At 43.9% G+C, this 18,021-nt stretch overlaps 2 protein-coding genes and 1 long non-coding RNA gene across 6 annotated transcripts in view; 2 read left to right on the top strand and 1 right to left on the bottom strand.

Annotated features, from left to right (window-relative positions):
* The window catches only part of KLHL24 (kelch like family member 24), a 30,740-nt gene extending 25,079 nt beyond the window's left edge, over positions 1-5,661 (bottom strand). The window contains exon 1 of one of the 2 annotated variants that reach the window (XM_069791987.1): positions 5,528-5,661. The gene's annotated coding sequence lies outside the window, so the exon portion shown is untranslated. The remainder of the gene's footprint in view (positions 1-5,527) is intronic. The other variant, XM_069791990.1, reaches the window with a different exon arrangement.
* LOC138686685 (uncharacterized) lies at positions 3,089-5,447 on the top strand. Its single transcript, XR_011325976.1, has 2 exons — positions 3,089-3,288; positions 5,314-5,447. It is a non-coding gene; the product is annotated as an uncharacterized lncRNA (long non-coding RNA).
* A 7,389-nt stretch (positions 5,662-13,050) lies between the features above and the next one.
* The window catches only part of KLHL6 (kelch like family member 6), a 22,096-nt gene continuing 17,125 nt past the window's right edge, over positions 13,051-18,021 (top strand). For 2 of the 3 annotated variants that reach the window (XM_069791982.1, XM_069791983.1), the window contains exon 1: positions 13,051-13,415. In XM_069791982.1, the coding sequence (XP_069648083.1) occupies positions 13,156-13,415 (260 nt within the window). In that variant the 5' untranslated portion in view covers positions 13,051-13,155. The remainder of the gene's footprint in view (positions 13,416-18,021) is intronic. The other variant, XM_009924825.2, reaches the window with a different exon arrangement.

Here is an 18,021-nt window from a genome sequence, read left to right as displayed (position 1 = left end):
AAACCTTCAACCATTTTCCTGCCGAGCTAAAACTTGGAACTGCTTAATGGATTTAATTAGAAGTGAGATCGTGCAGTCAATTTTTCATCCTCTGGCTGGAGAAGCAAGAAGGACCTCAAACAACAGAAACAGCAAAGAGAAAATCAGCAGACAGTTCACCTTGTATAGTCCAGTTGCATTGCAATAACTTATTTCACCCACTGAATATAAAAAATATTAATAAGTCTGAAGTCTTACTTGTTACAAAGACATTAAGTCTAAAAAGTATATGACCTAAGAAAAATATTTTGCTTAAAATAGTTCTCTTATCTGATATAATCTCTCATCTGCCCCAGTCCTTTGGGTCTGTAACTCTTGAGGTCAATATGACTATGTAGAGTTCACTTCAGAAAACATAAGCGGGATTAAAGGAATGAGTCATGGGACAGAAAAAAATTAAAAAGAGGGTCAAGATATCTCTGAATTGGCTTGAAGGAACTATCTGAAGGGAGTATGTTTACTCCAATGAAAACTGCACGTGGCAAAAATACCTTGTGTGAAGAGGCTAAATGGAGCATTTAAAAAGAAAATACTAATTAAAAATACTCGTTGAGCAATCAATTGTTTCATAATGTGCACATGTATGCATGCAGTCACATCCAGGCACTTCCAGTTCTGAAAGCCAACGTCACCGAGGATGTCTGAAATTAAGGATACTTGAGTTGCTACTACATCCTATCGGTCTTCATTCCTCTGCTAGCAGGGGGATTGGCTGTTCTTTCTCAAGCTGCACTGAGCACTTCTCTCAAAATAAGCAGTTGCATGCTGCCTGAGAAGCTGAAGCCAATTATTAAAGGTTACTCATTTCTATAAAGCTTCGTTAATACTTTCTTAACAATGTACAGTACTTGTAAAGCATTTAGGCCAATATTTTCTGAAGAGGTCAGTGATTTTGGAGATTTGAAGGCATCTTCAGGGCACTGGAAAGGTTAAAACCTAAAATTAGAAGCCTGCATGAAAATTTTGGCATGCATTCACTAATGTTCATGTGTTTTTCTGGTGGTGTTGAATTTGAATACCACCACCAGCAGGCACCTTTCAGACACATTTGAACGATGCAGCATGCCGCCTAAACGGGTCAGTGCATTCCTCCAAATAAAGACATTAACTATTTTGGGAAGTCGTGTGCCAGTATGTTCCTGAGAATTTTCCTCTGCTGTGGGGAGCATTGTAACTCCTTCCCGTATTTTTCTAAAATTAAGCAAAACCCAGATGGTTTTCAAGTAGTTCATGCACACAGAAAACAAACCCAAAGAAAGTCCACAATTTCTTTTAGTAGCTATTTACTGCTAATGGACACCCAACGTAATCAGTCTGGGGAAGGGCTTGGATCTGATTGAAGGAAGAGGTGAAGGGGAGCCGCAGCAACCGAGAGCAGGAAGCTGAAGAGGAATACAAAGGGAGAGGATAGTCTAAGTGCCATGTCCCTTACCTTGATCGCTGATCAGAGAGAAGAGAGCAACATTAAACAGTGAACAATGTTAATAACGCTAAATGCAACATGGGGATTGTTTCATTGGATAAAAGAATTTAGACATTTGAGTTAAGACGAGGGCGAGTGCAGGCTAATGTCTGACAATGAATAAGCAACATAAGGAATGTTATGAAGAGCTGTGCAACGAATAGAGCAGAGATGAAACAAATCCTTCTCAGCACAAAGAGGGAAAACAGATTTTGACATTGCTAGAAAAAGTTTTAGTGGACAGAAGGCTTCAAAAAGAAAGGTGGTGTTGAGTGACAACATCACTGCATATCCTGACGTAAGTAGGCACAAAACGTAATGACAGAAACCATTCAGCAGAATTACAAACAATAGTCAGTACTGAGCAAAAGGAAAGGTGACATTAGTAGAATTTTGTGAGGAAGAGATGAAGAGTGACTTCAGTAACTATGGAGGAATTGCTTTTTGAGTATGCCAGGAAAAAGTGCTAAGGTGCAGTAAGTGAAAAGGAAGAGGTGTATGGAAATAGCATTAAAAAGAAGAGGCTGGATTTAGATGAGGATGAAAGTACAGCAAAGTCTCTTCACGTGATAAAAGACCTCTCAAAGAAATACAGAGAAAACACCAAAACTTGCTAAAATCCTTCTCTTGACTTTGAAGAGACTTTCACCATCATCCTGCCAAAAGCCCTGTGGGTCACATTGACTTGAGCTGGTCTGCTGTGATAATCAGCAGGTACAAGCACTTAGGGTGGAAGGCACTTTTCCAGGACCAGTCCCTTTCAGCCTTTCCTCTTCCCATCACCTGTTTGAAATGGCAACTGCACCAGGAAATGTCATCTGCAACACAGATTGCTGTGCTGGCGCTTGAATAGCAAAGGGCCCTGGCAAACCAGTATTCCCTCTCCCCAGACACCTCTTAGTCATCTTTTCCATTTTCACTGCCTCCTGGCTGATTCTGTAGGTACCCCTTTCCTCTGGCCCCACAGGCTGCACGTCCTAAACCTTTACTCAGGACAGCAATGCTTCCCTGGGTATACGTCTGCAGTGGTGAGGTGGCAGGATGAGTGCAGGCCCTGTCACAGGGCATGAAATGGGGCATCCTCTACAGCCAAACACCATGCTTGTCCCTGCATGCCCAGTGCTGGGGCTGGGTGCCATCCCGCTCGCTCAGTGCTCGCTCCTGCTCAGCCAGGGAGACACGGGGATTACAGAGAGTGTGTACTTGACTTATGCACAAAGCCACCTGGCAAAACATCAATAACATGTTTACTGATTCGGCCCTGCAATTAGTATTGCATATCCCCCTGTACACTCCGGTCCTCACTTGGCCAGCCCATGTTCCTAGCCCATGCAAATCCCCTCTCTTCCCACTCCTCCCAGTAGCCATTCACTGCTCTAAGTGCCTCAAAACAAGGCCTGTGCCAATAATGCTCCTGTGCAGAAAGTGTGTGTCTAATTTTTCCACCCAGTATCTCTCATCTCCCAAGCCTGGGAGACAACTATGGGAGCGGAATTGCAGAGCTCAGAAGAATGAATGTTGCATCACTGCTGCTATAAACACTGAACTATTTCTTTTTTTACAGCACTTGCAGTATCAAGACATCACAAAACCAGTGCCTAACTAAGGGAGATAGAGACAGAGTCTGCTGGTGTTTGTCTGGTTCTTCTCTTCAGGCAGAAATAAGAAGGAAAGAAATTAAAGTTGTTTGAGCTCTTGTTGGCCACACAGGCGAAGACTTGAAGGGAGTTGTTGTTGCAGAATGGCAGACAGACGACACATGCAATCACTAATCTAGCAAAAGTAAGGTAGGTACCTGCAAAAACAGTTCCCTGAGCTGATGTGGCGTTATCACAATGTTCCCACCCAACCCCGTAACCTCAAGCCTAGCCACAGCCCCACAATTGTTCGCATTAAGTATTTTCTCACAAGAGTATTTTCTCACACATCCCTACCTACACCACAGGCCTTCCTTTTTTGCCACGCCACTGCAGAGCACCCTACTGCAGAACTGCAGCTCTGCCCTTCAGCCACACTTAATAGCTCTTTCCTCAAACCATTTGCCAATGCTAGGACCAATTAATAGGCAGGAGCATTGCACCTCTTCATCTCCGAGACCTTCAGGCGTTTCACAAGTTAAATAAATCCTTTCTCCAACCCAAGTGACTGTGAAAAGCTTCATCTGCCAGTGAAGCAGAAAATAAGGCAGGTTTGAAATATCATTTTGAACTGGCATGTGCATGCCACTATCCCAGATTTGGGAATCTCAGACTTGCAAAACTACCAATGATCTCCATGCTTGCAGATCCATGCCATCAGCTACTTCTGGTGCAGTACACACCCCTCCGGCAACAGGTTGAGGAATAGATCCTAAGCTTACAAATTGGTTAGCTTGGACTAGTACCCTTGCTACCCCTACTAGTGAATGTGGGACAGCAATCTTCCAGCTGCAGGACCAGCTATCCTGCATGCTGAGGAGGTCCTCACACTGGTCTGCTGCTGCTGTGCCTTAGGGGTGATGCTGGGGCAAATCTCTAGATGATTGTCATCTTCTAATTTTGGCTACCCCTTCACTTTGGTCATCAACAAAGTTTCATCAGGTGAAGTTAACTCAGGAAGAGTTAGTTTACCAGGAGCTCCATGATTTCTTCCTCCTCTGCTTGCAGCCAGATATGCCGAATGGCACATCACCTGCTTTCTAAGACACATGCAGCTGCTTCTCTGTTATTGGCACTGTGGTGCAGAGCAATCTCTCTCCAAGCTGACTGACAAGACTTGGCTCTCAAAGGATGGAGGAATTATGGGATGCCAGAAAGACAACTGGCAAGTTTGTCCTCAAGTCCCAGGCTTCCTGCACCCAGGAGGGCAGCACAGAGAAAAGCCCAGAAATCACTGATGGGACCCACCAGCCTGGCATTCCCAGCCTGAATGCTGCTGCTGCATTGTCTGAAAGCGATGGCTGCCTTTGGACTTGATGAGTGGGGAGGGTTGTGGAAACAGCTGCTGTGCCAATACAGCTGCTTTGGAACGGCACTCAGAATCCCAGGCCAGATCAACAGCCCACTCACCCCCTTCGAAACTAGCTTTTGAGCACCTGCTCTGAGGTCTAAAATGGGACTGTTTCTGGACCTGAAATACTCCTATGGAAGAGAGTTGCATGCTTGCCTAAGGAATGCTCTCAGCTCTATTAAAATGCTGAGCCAGACTAAAGCAACCTCAGCTCGCCGGTCATGGACAAAGATTTGTCATACGAAGACAGGAAATAAAATGGTAGCCAAAGAAATCCCAGGAAAAACACACTTAATGAAGGTTTGCAGATTCCAGTCGAGTAGCTAAATCAAGATGTCATTTTGCCAAGAAAACATTGTGAAACCTGCAGTTTACTCTTTGATCCCAAGCCTTCCCTACCCATCTATTCATAAGCAGTATCATTAGACAGAAATGATTGTAGAAATAAGATTGGTTAGTTGGTGAGCTTCTGATAATAAACAGATTGTTTTGTCATGTCACGGCCAGCTACTAGACTTTTCTGGCGTACACCAATATAGGACTGAACCTTGAAGAAAACAATGGAAGATGTAAAATATTACATATGGTATGATAGGCTTTCTTAGCCTTTTATATTAACATTTTAATATATAGGAGACAATATGTTGTAAGTACAAAAGGGGAGGAGGACTGAAATGAGGAACAGGTTATTACTTTAGGCAGGAAGCAATAAAAAGGCAAATACATGCCTCATTTCTTTAGATGCTTGTTATATGTATGTAACTTGTATTTTTTTTCCTAAAATGAAATAAACCTATATAATGCCCATCTTTTTTCTAACACAGAAGCACATTAACAAGAGCATGAACTTCTGAAGCTCTTCTGTTCTTTCCCTGGGGCAGATATCATGGAAATTGCACTGGAATATGAAAATTCTCCACTCTCTTTTTAATGGGAAAATTAAATTGTTTTAAATCAATATTGACTGGCAGAAAAATTAAAGTAGCATTTCTAAAGTTAAGAACCTAAAATCAGAAGTGACAAACTTTTAAAAGTTACCTGCTTTCTCAAGTCTAAGATGACTTTGGTCCCCTCTTTCTCCAGTGTCACACCTCCAAAATTTCACACGTAGTCAGATGCACCTCAGCTCCCTCCCCGATGCCCAGTAATGCTTAACACGGCCAGCAAGCTGGGCTCCACCTCCTGGCCCTGATACCAGCAAGCACAAGTATCCATCATGGTTGCCAAATCCAAAGCATTGCGGCGTTCCTGAGCTCCTCGCCTCGCCTGCTGCAGCTGTCCCAATGCCCTACATTCCAGACAGCTCCCCTGATTGCACAGCCCCGGACCTGACAGCTATGGAGAGGCGTTCACAGCACTTCCCCGGTCACTACTTCCAGCCACCAAGGTCTGCAGCAGCAGCGCTTTGGACTCCCAGGGTATGTCAGTACTGCGAGCGAACCGGAGCCCGTGAGCTGTGTAAGCACATCTTGCCCTGTGCTCTTGGAGCTTCCCCCACATGCTCCTGCCCTAGGTAAAAAAAGCACAGCTTGCCGGCAGCATGGCAAGGCCAGTGCTGGCTCCTGAGGTTCTCTGGGTTGCCTTCTGGCGAGTGAAGCTAAAGCGTATGTAAGCCCTGGTGAGTCTGGCTGAGGAGCTTTTGGCCACAGTTGGGCGCCCACCCGCAGGGTGGTCAGCAGGAGCCCCTGCAGCGCCAGAGACTGCGGGAGGACCAGCCTGGATAGTGGGCTGGAGCCCTCGCTCCCCAGGAGCCTGGGGAGAGCAGAGCCTGGGACACGTATTCTTAAAGCATGTGGACTGCCTGGCCTACATGCCACGGGAGAGGGAGGGCTTGGTCTAGAACATTGTAATGTGCTTTTCTGGCCATAGCTGCTAGGAATCTGCTGTGTTCATAGACAGAAAGGTACAGCTGTGTTAAGCTAAGATGACTCTGATCAGGTTAAAAAACAAACTAGGAAAGGCACAGGCTCCTAACAGTGTAACACCTTCAAATTTGGTACAGAGGCAATTAAAGCATACTCAGATAATCTCCCTTCCTCGTCAGGAAATATTACAACTTTTTCAGCACTTCCTCTTTTTATATTTTAAGTCATTGCACTTCACACAATACCTTATTTGCATAAGGATATTAACAACTCACCTACACTGTTTCTAACTTTAGGTCATTCATAATTCAGTTACGTAAAATGCAATAACGATTTTTACTACTGTTAATAATTAGCAAAATGTACATTTCCATAGCATAATTCCTGCTCGGTTTAATATTTTTCCACCTGCTCAGCTACTTGGCTAACAATCTGTCAACTTAATTCCTCCAGAGGCTGCAGGTAGCTGGAAGCTGTGAAGTAGGGCTCATTCACATTCCCGAGTTCCCCAGCTCACACCATACAGAGTTAAGATTAAAGACCGTTCCTATATAACTGATGTTGAATTGTCATGAAAGCTGTCTAACGATGCTGCCTAAGGACCAGTTTCACACAAGTTTAGATTTCTTGCAAAAGAGACAATTAAGACACCCTGCTGAAAAATTGCAAAAGCTCCATTTTTTAACAGTATTTTTAAACTTGCTGAAACTTCAGCTGCTGTGACAATGACGTGGAACTAGCTGAGCACTATGATCAATTTTTTTAAACAAACGTTCAGGTTCATCAGACATTCGCCATTCTTCTCGCCATCAAACCGAAAGTTTAAAGATTAGCTGTGAGCTAAACAAAATAGCTGTGCAGGAGAAAAATAAACCGGAAATCAGACAGATGTATTTACTGGCTTTGTACAGGAGAGCATGTGTGTGGAGGTGTATTAAGTCAAATTGCACTTTGACCAAAAGTTATGTATTTAGTTGTTGAAAACATGTAAATTTCTGCTTCTTTCCAGTTTGCTTCTTTCCCCTAGACCAAGCAAGGCTGAGCTTTCAGTAGTTGGCTGCCAGGGAGCCGACTGATTCTGCCCTTCATTATGTCAGAAAAGGAGACACAAGAATTAATTACATAAATTTTGGGTTTCCAGTGAAAAACTCACGTTCCAAGCATAGCAATATTTGCCAACAGCATCCTTATTTTTTGGATAATTAGACAAGCTAGTAAATGACACCACATCAGCCTGCAGCAGGAACTATCTCATATGGTGGTCAAAAGAAATGGCTGATTCTGTGAGCTGCTGTGTGCACCACAGAAAATGTCAACTCCCTTTTGTAAAGTGTCCTGCTCCCTTCCCCTGTTACCGTCTGTGGCAAAAAAAATCTGATTTGGCTTCAGCCTGTTTAGATTGGGCTTCACTTGAACATTTTCTTTTGCTCTGGGTCCATGCAGGTTTCTAGTCTGATAGACTTAGTCCTGCAGAGAAGGAAACAAAGGAGCCTGAGGCTAGTTAGCAAGTGGTGTGGATACAGAGCACACAGATCATTGAATTGGCTTTTCCTCTTCTGGTCTTCCCAAGTAACAGGCTGAGAGTCTTTACAACCTGAGAAGGAAATCTGTGTTGCAAACTAGCAAAAGCCCATCATGAGGAACATAAGGACCACACTGGTTCTGGGGCCAGCATTTCGAAGCTTCAGGCAGTCCAAAAACCAAAGCAAAATTCAGTCGCAGCTCTGGAGCGTCACTTGGAGTGTGAACTCATCAGTTAGGTATGTGTGCACAGAACTGGCTGAGATCGACAAGCCTTAATGAAAAATAGAAGTCAGCATTGCTTTAGACTTCAATAAGATCTGAGACTACATTTATTTCCCATGGTTTGGGATCACACTGTCAGCATCTCACAGAGCCACTTAGCATGTTCTATGAATAGACTCAAGAACTGAAGTTTCAGTCCAACCAATGTCCCTACCATTCATTAACATCAAGCATGCACTAAAACACAGACCTCCACATAATTCACTAGAAATGGCAGTTCCCTCCATTTCCCAGCTCTTGCCAAGCAGAGCAGCTCTCCTTCATTTCAAGAGCTATTTTGGTGGTCATATTTTATCAAGCTGTGAAATAAGTGCCTGAACTATAGTGCTGTTACTTTGTACTGAGGCTGCGTTTCTTACCTTGGCATGCTGGACGCCAGAGCCTGGCTGCAGCAGCAGATGGAGGTGCACAAAGAATACAAGATCAAAATATCACTGAGGACAACAGGCCTCTACTTCTTCTGGCATGGGCCTAGTTCCTTGTGTCCACTTATGGAGATCAAAGGTATAATTTACTTAGAGGAAGAATTATTTGTGCATAAACAGCCATTAACTATATAATACAGAGAAGATGCTTTTAAATTCAAATGGGCAGCACAGCAGCCAGCACTAGACAAGTGACCCAAGCATCTTGTTACTTACATAAACTGAAGCAGGAGGGAGTCTGATGCTGATGACAAAACCTCTTTGTGAGTAACACTGGCAAAATCTTTCAGAGTGCAATTCAGGACTAAGTTAAAAGAAAAGGGGGCACTTCTCTCCTAGTAGAAACTAACTTTAAGAATCACATTTCTTTCCCTGTTTGTGTACAACAGAGAATGGAAACAACTGCTGCTATTTTGTTTCAAAAACTGATTATCTTGAGGGGGGGAAAGGGGAATCATTTGTTTGTTCTCATGAAAAACCTGTAGTAGTCTAAGGTGTTGAGGAAAGAACATCCTTCTTCCAGGGAGAAGTAAAAGAAGGAAAAGACTCATCAACTACCATGGCCTGCACCTATTGCATTTCTTATGAGTCTTACCTCCAGCCCCATCCCTAGGCTTCAGTCCTTCCAGTTTCATTTGGGTGCATCTGATCTTGGGCTATAAAGTCTTAAAATACAGCACTAAGTGATGTCTCAGCTTGTTCTGCCTGCAGCTTTGGGAGTGACCATACTGCACCCCCAGACTGCAAGTCAGCTTCTTCAAATAGAATAAACACTTATTTAAACAGCAGTCTTCCTCCACCACTCCCTCAAAAGCCTATAAGCAGGGGATCAAAGATTTCTCAAGCTCAACTGGCCCATCCACACGTCAGGGTTAAGGCTTACTGACCTCTATAGCCAATAACACACATGGGAGTAATATGTTTAGGATAACAACCAGACTTCGAATATTGAACCCAAATAATCTGGCATTTACAGTTTGGTCAGCTGGGACCTCTCTTTTATACAAGGTGAAAGCGCAGTTTGGAGTCACTCATCTGGATTGTTAGCACAATGCCTGACTATCCCACTACCCCTGAGACAACAATACGTGGAAGCAGCAGTTATTCTAGAAACATCCCAGTGACTTAAAATACAAGCAAAAAAAAGTCTGAGAGCAAAAGTCAGCAAGATAATAAATGCAGCATGAGTAGAGTAACACTACAATACTCTCAAAACAGGAGGTGCTTTTCAGGAGTGAGGGGATGAGACAGGCCAACCTCACAAAATCATGGTTGGTTGCTGACTTTGAACAACTGCAGCTGCCCAGAGGGAGGGATATGAGAAGGCTGAAGGAGTAGGTTTTGAAATGGAAGGTGGTGCTGGTTCAGAAAAGGGAGTACAACTGCAGCCACATGCTCCCGTGTTTCTTTGCTGGTCCTTCTTAGACTTACTAGGTTCATAAGGGCTCTGTTAGCTAAAGTACGAGGACAGTGGGAAGCAAAACAAGTAATAAGAACTTCCAGAAATAGGTTTCTATGTTTCTGCCTTTGTTTTAAGAATGCCTCAGCTCCTTGCTCTTGATCCATTGTTGGTGGGTGTCCCGGGTGTGATTTCTTCTGGCACTCCTCTTAATCATGGCCCCATGTCCATGACTTTTCCCCTGCCTGAATCTTTCACTCTCCAAGATGGGAACCAGGATCCCTGGCCAGTCTGGGCAGATTCACATGGCATGGTCAAGCTTTACAGTACTGAAATGCCAAAGTGATGAGATGCTGGTTTCAAGAACAGTCAGTTGAAAATGGTCTGGTGTTGGCTACAGATCAACATTTAAGCAGGGAGCATGATCAATGGGTAATAGAGGATGCAGAGGTAAGGAGGTCAGGGCAGGATGCAAAGCAGTCTCTGAACTTAGCTCGCCAAACATGTACAAAACAGAGATACATACGTACCAGCAGTAGTCTGTGATGTTACATAGCTCTGTAAGCTTACTATGGGACAGAAGTGGTGGATATACATTACTTAGCCAGTCATTCCAGCCAGTTATCTCAAGCTGGTACAGAATCGACATAGGTCAATTCAGTATGTATAAGCTAAAGACAACAAACACATCATGAACAGACAAGCCTTCAGATCTTACCAGATTCAGTAGTTCATTTAGCTAGCAGGCAATTCTTTAATGAAAACAGTAAGAGTGTAGCCAGTACAAGTTTCTAAAGGCCAAAAAAAAGAACGTATTTGGAAGCTGCTACCATAAAGTAGCAAGCTGGATTTGCCCCAGGATTAAATTACATGTTGCTGCTGCAGTCTTGGGTGATGGAGCAGCTCAGGCAAGCAGCTCCCTGATGTTGGATTTGTTCCCTTATACTTGCAAAGACACAACATTCACCTTAGCGCTGCCCTGGTGCTTGTCCAAATAATGAAACTAGCTACTACATTTGCGGATTAATCCCTGAGCAAGGGATTCTGTAAATATTAGTCAGCCCTATAAAAACAGACCGACAAAAGAAGAAAGGAGGGGAGGTGCTTGGCAGGGAAAAAAAAAAAAAATTTAAGGGTTAAAAATACATCTTATGGGTTGGCAATGGCACAGAAGGAGACACACTGCAAATAGTGATCACTGCTACTACTAGTCAACACTTGCTTGAGCTACTAAGGTTCCTTCTGCAGTGCAGTTAATGGATAGCATGCTGACAATACCACAGCTATCAACCGACCTAGTTACTGCAGGGTTTCCGTTCCCAGCACTCACAGCCAATACAATCTTACTTCAACTTTCGCAACTATTAATGCTTTGTTTAAAGCTTGAGCAACTGGAATCAAGTGATCACTGCTGAATCTCAGCTTTCACTTAAACAGATAAAGAAAATCAGAGAAAAGCCTGATAAGATGAATTCCCTAAGGTCAAAAGTCATGATGATAAACAAAGAGACCCTAACCCAAAATAGGGTTAAAATATTGTGATTTTAAAAGGTCACCTGATATTTTTGAGGGGTCTGCTTCATTTTCTGATTGTATTTCTGGAGGAGTACTTGGTGGCAAGATGGGACTGGCTTTAAAAAAGGAAGCATTCACTACCAAAAATTAGCACAAAATGCAGCAGGAACACATTTACATCAGCTGGGAAAGGAAAAAGCCAAAGAGCTGTACAGACTACACAAAATGAAGACAAACCCACTACAGGGAGGTGGGGGAAAGCAGGAGGGAGATTTTTTGCTTTCCTTCCTCTTGATCATCCTATCCTGTACAAGAACCCTCTAAATCTAGCACTCTCTGAACGCCGCTTTCACCTCCCTCTTCCAAGCCAAGCTTCCCTTAACACTGTGAGTTCAGCTATACAAGCTGGAGTCAAAAGAGGAAACCAAACACAGAATAAAAACATGAGGATTGGCCAAACAAGGATTCCTAGAAGTAAGTATTACAAAGGCAAGGTTGGTTAGCACTCAAGCTACCAAGGTTAGAGGTCAGCTCTGCATTCCTCTTGGGAGGGAGAGGGAGGAGGGGTGATTTTCTAACTCCACAGCATGAGAGTTTCCTAAGTGAGCCAGGGGATTTACCCTGTTACTTTCAATAGGCTCTGTGGCTTATTATCTCAGTCAGCTTCTCATCTAGGCAAGGTCCAAGTAGATCCACTTCAGTCTGAGGTGAAAGTGAAACCTTCAGCCCTGTGCTCTGTGTGTTCCTGCCATGCTGGAGGGTCAGCCCCAGAGCTCCCCTGCAGCATCCCCACTGCCAGGTGCTCAGCCCACAGTCCCACCACCATCCGTATTTATCTTGGGGACTGCGAGGTAGACATAGATGCGACTCAAGGTACCTCCAGCAGTGGGGATGATGGGGATGAGCACGCATACACTGCTCCCTAGGCTCTCTCCTTCAGCTTCCACTATTAGCCAGAGTTGGTGGCATGGCACTGGCTGCATGGACACATGTGGACATCACTGTGCCTGGCAGTGTGGCCTGAAGACCATCAGCTGTGATATCTGTGATGCTGCTCCATGTCCTGGAGAGAGTTACATCAATTTAGCCTTAAAGAAAAGCCATCCAATGGTTGTCAGCTAACATGTCATGAGGGACAGAAACAGCCACTTGGAGGGCTTTCTGAATATGTGAGCATATTATTAAAAACCAAAACCAAACCCCAAACCAGCTCAGTGATTAATAATCACATACGTGGAAAAAGAAATTTAAAATAATATCCTCTTCCCCTTAGCAGCCCAGTCTGCCAGGAGTGACTCAATAGCCATATGGTGCACCTATCACTGCCACCAGCAGATCCGGATAACAGTGAGGGACTGGCTTGAGGGTGGGAAGCAGGCCTTCCCTGTCACTTGTAATCTTCTCACATCCAGAGGCATCTTAAGTCCTTTCTAAACACGTTGATACTGCCTGAAATTCACCAAAAAAACCCAGCCTTTGTTTGTGTTAACAGGATGAGAAAGTGCAAGGCTTCCTGTTATGTGTGTGTGACAGCTATAGATAAGCAGAGACCTCTGGACAGGAAATCCGCCCAATTTCTGCAGTGTGACTCGTCTGAAGTTTAGGAGCTCTTTTCAGATTGAAGCACCAACAGAATGAGACAGTGCTGGCCAGAAAATGGGGGACACGCTGGAGAAGAGCTCTGAGGAGCCTGAGATCTCTTTGGACAATGAGTGTTCGACGAAAATGGGGGACCTGGTGGAAGTCTCGAGTGGTGAAAAGGTCAAGTTTGATGATACGGGTCTCTCTCTGGTGCTCCAGAATGGCCTAGAGAACCTTCGGCTTGAAAAGTCCCTTACAGATGTCATCCTGTGCGTGGACAGCAGGGAATTCTCCTGTCACCGAGTGGTCCTTGCTGCAGCAAGCAATTATTTCAGGTAAGGCATGTAAGAAACAAACCCAATAAACTTACCTTGCTTCTTAGGCTTGAACTGTGGATCTCCAAGGAGTGTAAACTGGGTGCTAAACTCTGCAAATTTGCAGTGAGTCTGTAATTCCTGACACCTTTCAGCTCTTTTTTTTTAAAGTTGGAGACTTAAATAAGGCAGATGACAAGTTGTGGATTTGCTGGAGTTCTGATACCAGCACTCAGCAAGTCCACTGGAGGCATGCAGAGAAATGGAGAAAGGTTGGCGACAAGTGGATGAGAAAATGTTTTTTTTAACCAAATATCTGTAGTCCCTTGTATTGTCCCTTTGGGATTCAGTCAAAGAGGAATATTCATTCAGATCACATGGTATTTTTATTGAGATAGGAGTGGGTTTGTGGAACTTGGTAATTTTTCCCATTATTATTCTGTGGTAAAAATATATATGGTATAAAATTGTTGAGGAGGAAAGAGAAGGAATTTTCCATCTTTCCTAGGGTTACCGAAAATCAATTGCAATGGGAAATACCTCCTTGAAAGCAGTTTTACCATTTCACCCCCTCCTTCTGGTCCTCTTGAATTTTTCATTCTTTCAGTACTACAGTAGATAGTCTATCTGAGACTACTGACCAGCAAGAACAAATTTTAGACACACAGAGGAACTCGGTATCAGTTTTAGCACAGATTTTCCATTATCGTTTAGACAATCACATTTGCATGGCTGGGATTTTTTTCTTTCTTTTTTTACTGCTAAAGTGGTCAGATGACTGAATAGCTACAGAGGAAACATGAGAAAAAAGAACCTGTGACCACTTGTGACAGAGGCAGACAGATAATTTTAATAGAGTCTAGTAAGCTTTGCTGGTAGTGCCTGGAAGAAGAGTTCTGTTTTTATCATCTCATAATAGAGATTGCGTCTGTGAATATATGGAGATAAGTATTATTTCTACAGATAGACTATACATATCACATATGTGAAAATATGCAACTAAAAGCATAGATGAGAGAGATGCCCAAATAGTTCTTACCAGCATTATGTGCAGGAAGGAGAGCAGATGCACAAATTAAAATCAGAATTACTATAATGATACTTTGACAAAAAAACAATTCCTCTTCCACTATGAGGAAAGGTGCTGCAATCAGAAGGGACTTCAACAGTTGTAAACAGGTGAGACAGTTTACTGACAACTACTGTTGGCCGGTTTCCCACTGAGCCCTGAGCTACAGCCTGTCCCTTTGAAGGAAGGGGAATACCTGGCTGGAGGGCATCTCATCCCAAGGCAATTGCACACATGCATAGGGTCTGCCCCCCCGGGTGCTTGTGTTTGGCCTGGCGTCCCACAGGGTTGAGATTTATTATATCACACTGTCTGCCTGTCTGTCCATGCCTCTTATCATGACTCCTTGGGTTAGTTTCAGTCACGTTTGGCAGAGGCTGGAAGTCTCAAAACAGAAGTTCCAACAAGTTTAATGGCAATCAGTAGCTAGGCAGAGGAGAGATGCCGGGACTGGGACCCCACGGTGCTCAGCTGGGTAATGAGCAGCGCGTCCTGGCCAGCCAACACACGCAGTGCCCAGAACCAGCCAAAGCACGCGCTGCCCTTGCTCAGCTGGACACAGGCAGTCAGCACAGAGCTGAGTGTCCTGAGACGGATGGCGAAATCTGTGTGAGAGGAATAACGAGAGAGAATGGAGGGATCAGGAAGGGGAAGCTGAGGTTACTGTGAAGAGGGAAAAGAGGACACAAGTCTGCAGGGAACTGAGCTTCATTAGTTCTCCTACTCAAAAGGCGGCTTGTTTCATCTTGCCATAATTCACTAGAAGCTGCATAGGCCCAAAGACAGAACAAATTCTGAAATCACACTATGCCTGTGAGTACTTTCCATGCTATTAAAGGGCCTTTAACACCCATGCACATGAGCAAAGCAAAGGGACCCTGTGAGTCATGGTCTTCATTCCCCTGCAACAGCATGTTACACAACCCCCTTCCTGAACACTGGGTGCCATAATGCAAGCAATCCATAGCAGCTGACTTAAACACAGTTAAACAAAGTTAACAACTTCTAGTCTGTCCTTCAGCACTGCTTGAGAGTAGATAGACTAGTACTTCTGACACATTCTGCATCTATAGACATAAAAGCATTAACTCTCCATTTACCTGGATGAAGGTAACAAAGCAGAGAACAGAAATACAAGCTGACCAAGGTGGAGCAGTAGTTCTTTAGTCCTGCACTGCCCAAGGTAGTGGGAGAATGGGGCTGGAAGAGGTTGAAGCAATATTTTCCAGAGCTTCCTCAAACTCCAGCATGGTTGTTTGAAGTCAGGTTCATAATTCCAAGAACAAGCACACCAGTGTGGGTGAGTGCTTAAAAAGTGCTTCACAAACTGCAGCCCCTCATTTATTCCATTGAGATTTCTCCCTGGTGTTTCTAAATTTATCCATTTTTAGGTATGTAAATTTGGCCCTGGGCCCTCACTTCAGATATACATTTCTTAGAGTAAATGTTGGTTCAAAGGCTTAGTTTAGAATTACACGGGGACAGGAACCAGGAAAACAGACGACGAAATTAGTAGCCACATCTGAAGGATTTAGAGCCCCAGAGAAAATAATCACACACCTCTCTGGGTAAGTACAGAAAGGTTCAGAAGCAGCATTTTGATCCCCAGGAGAGAGGCTCAGCCTGATCAGTCATGAGTGGTGTCAGGGTGTTCCCTCTGGTCGGCACACAGGGTGGGAACGAGTTCCACTCCATCTGAGCAGAAGGAAGACCACTACAGGAGTCAGCTCTCCTGGATAGTACTGCCCTATTCAGCCCTGCCACCTTCTAGAGAGGAGTACTGGTGGGAGAGCACAGTGCCTCATATGTGTGATTTCTGCAAGCCATGTTACATGAATCTGTACCCTACGAGATCGGGAGTGGATGGCAGCTCTAACGCAGTTTCACAGATTAGGAGACACATATGTGAAAACACTTTGACAAGATGCCGTGCAAAGCCTCCACCAGAATCCCAAGGCTGGTTTCTGAGCAGCCTTGCAACGGTGTAACGCTGGGTAGCTCTAACTGGCCTCCATCAAACAATCCCACTTTGCAGGATGGAAGTGAGACCTCTCACCTCCCCGACAGGGATGGTTAAATACACGACTGGAGTCACCAGTTTAAGAGATAAAAGGTACAAGAGCAGACAACACCTGCATCCTACAACAGCCTATTTCTCATTCAGATGAAGCATTCAGCACCTATCACTCCCGTGCAATTGAAACGGCTGTTTTGTACAAACCTCCCTCTCTGTGTTGAAACCCCATTCCCAGGGAGAAGTGGGTACTGAGGACTGTTGTTTTCAAATGGCCACCTGCCTGCATGCCCCAGATGTACAACATTTGACACTGCCAAAAAGGAGAGAAGCTAAGAAGAATCCTGGTCTTGTGCTCACTGAAGTTAAGGAGCGTTTTGCCTTAATGCTTTTCAAATACTCTGATTTCAGTGGCAGCAGAAAGTGGACCATGGAGCAGAGCAATGAATGAAAAGCTTCTAACGGGCTGAGACGAGTGAAGGGAAAATAAGAGTTTTGGCTGAACATCTTTTTCTGACAAGTAACTTCTCTGCCCAAGTTTTCTGCTCAAAAGTTAGGTCTCTTTATCCAAAAGGCCGTTTTATACACTGAGATAACTAACACCAGCTCTCTCACGCTATAAAATCTCTGCTGAGGCAAGGAACAGGTAGCTCTTAGAGCAATGAGCAACTGGTATCTTCCATCCATTTGCCATTCACAATGCCTAACTCCTTTGCAATAAAAACTGTTTACATCTTGGTTCCAGTAAGATGTGTCAATCAGACAGCTTTATTCTGGCACTGCTTTTACAAGAAAAGCATGGCTTAAGACTTTGGACCTCTAGCCACTTCCTAGGTTGCACTGTCCCGTCAACATTATACATGACTAATAAAGAAGGGCTTGGTATGCAGGGTAAAGAGCACTTCTAATTACACTTTAGATCTGCACATGTTTTTCACCAATGCAGTTACAAGTGGACTCACGTACTTCTAATGTGTTGAGCCAGATTCCAAATGATGTGAAATCTTGCTCTCTGAATGCAGTGAACAAGATGGGGCTGATCAAACTTCTAAATAAAAGCAAAAGCACTGGAAGAAATACTTAAAACTATGAATTGAAAATGAAGATGAAGATGTGTGTATTTGCCTTGCAGCTATCACAATGCAAAGTGAATTTAAATAGCTCTTAAAGAAATTTCTGATATATATCTCACATTAAGTATCTGACTAGTGCCAAAGGTGTGTGTGTGTGGCAGTCGCCTCTTGAATGCAGTATTATCCACCAAAGAAGAGGCGGTATCAACATACATGAAATCACTGTGCTTTCTGGCTAATGGTAGTTCCAATTCATGATTATTCAAGTACTTCTCTAGCCAAGAGGTACCAACTCTACAATCCTACCAGAAGCTCCTACCTTAGCAGAGGAAAAGTCAGTCTCTTAATTAGAAGAAAATCCATAAGCCATTCTCTCCTGGCCCATCTCTGGTATTAATGGGGTCAAAGATACGTTGGGAAGCTTAGAGGTGAGGCTATCAATCAGACATGTCGATCTAGTCTGGCCCTCAG

Source organism: Haliaeetus albicilla, chromosome 9 (genome assembly GCF_947461875.1).
Source record: "Haliaeetus albicilla chromosome 9, bHalAlb1.1, whole genome shotgun sequence".
NCBI classification, from domain to species: Eukaryota; Metazoa; Chordata; class Aves; order Accipitriformes; family Accipitridae; genus Haliaeetus; species Haliaeetus albicilla.
The sequence above is the reverse complement of the archived record's forward strand: the minus strand, read 5'-3'. Positions and strand labels throughout refer to the sequence as shown.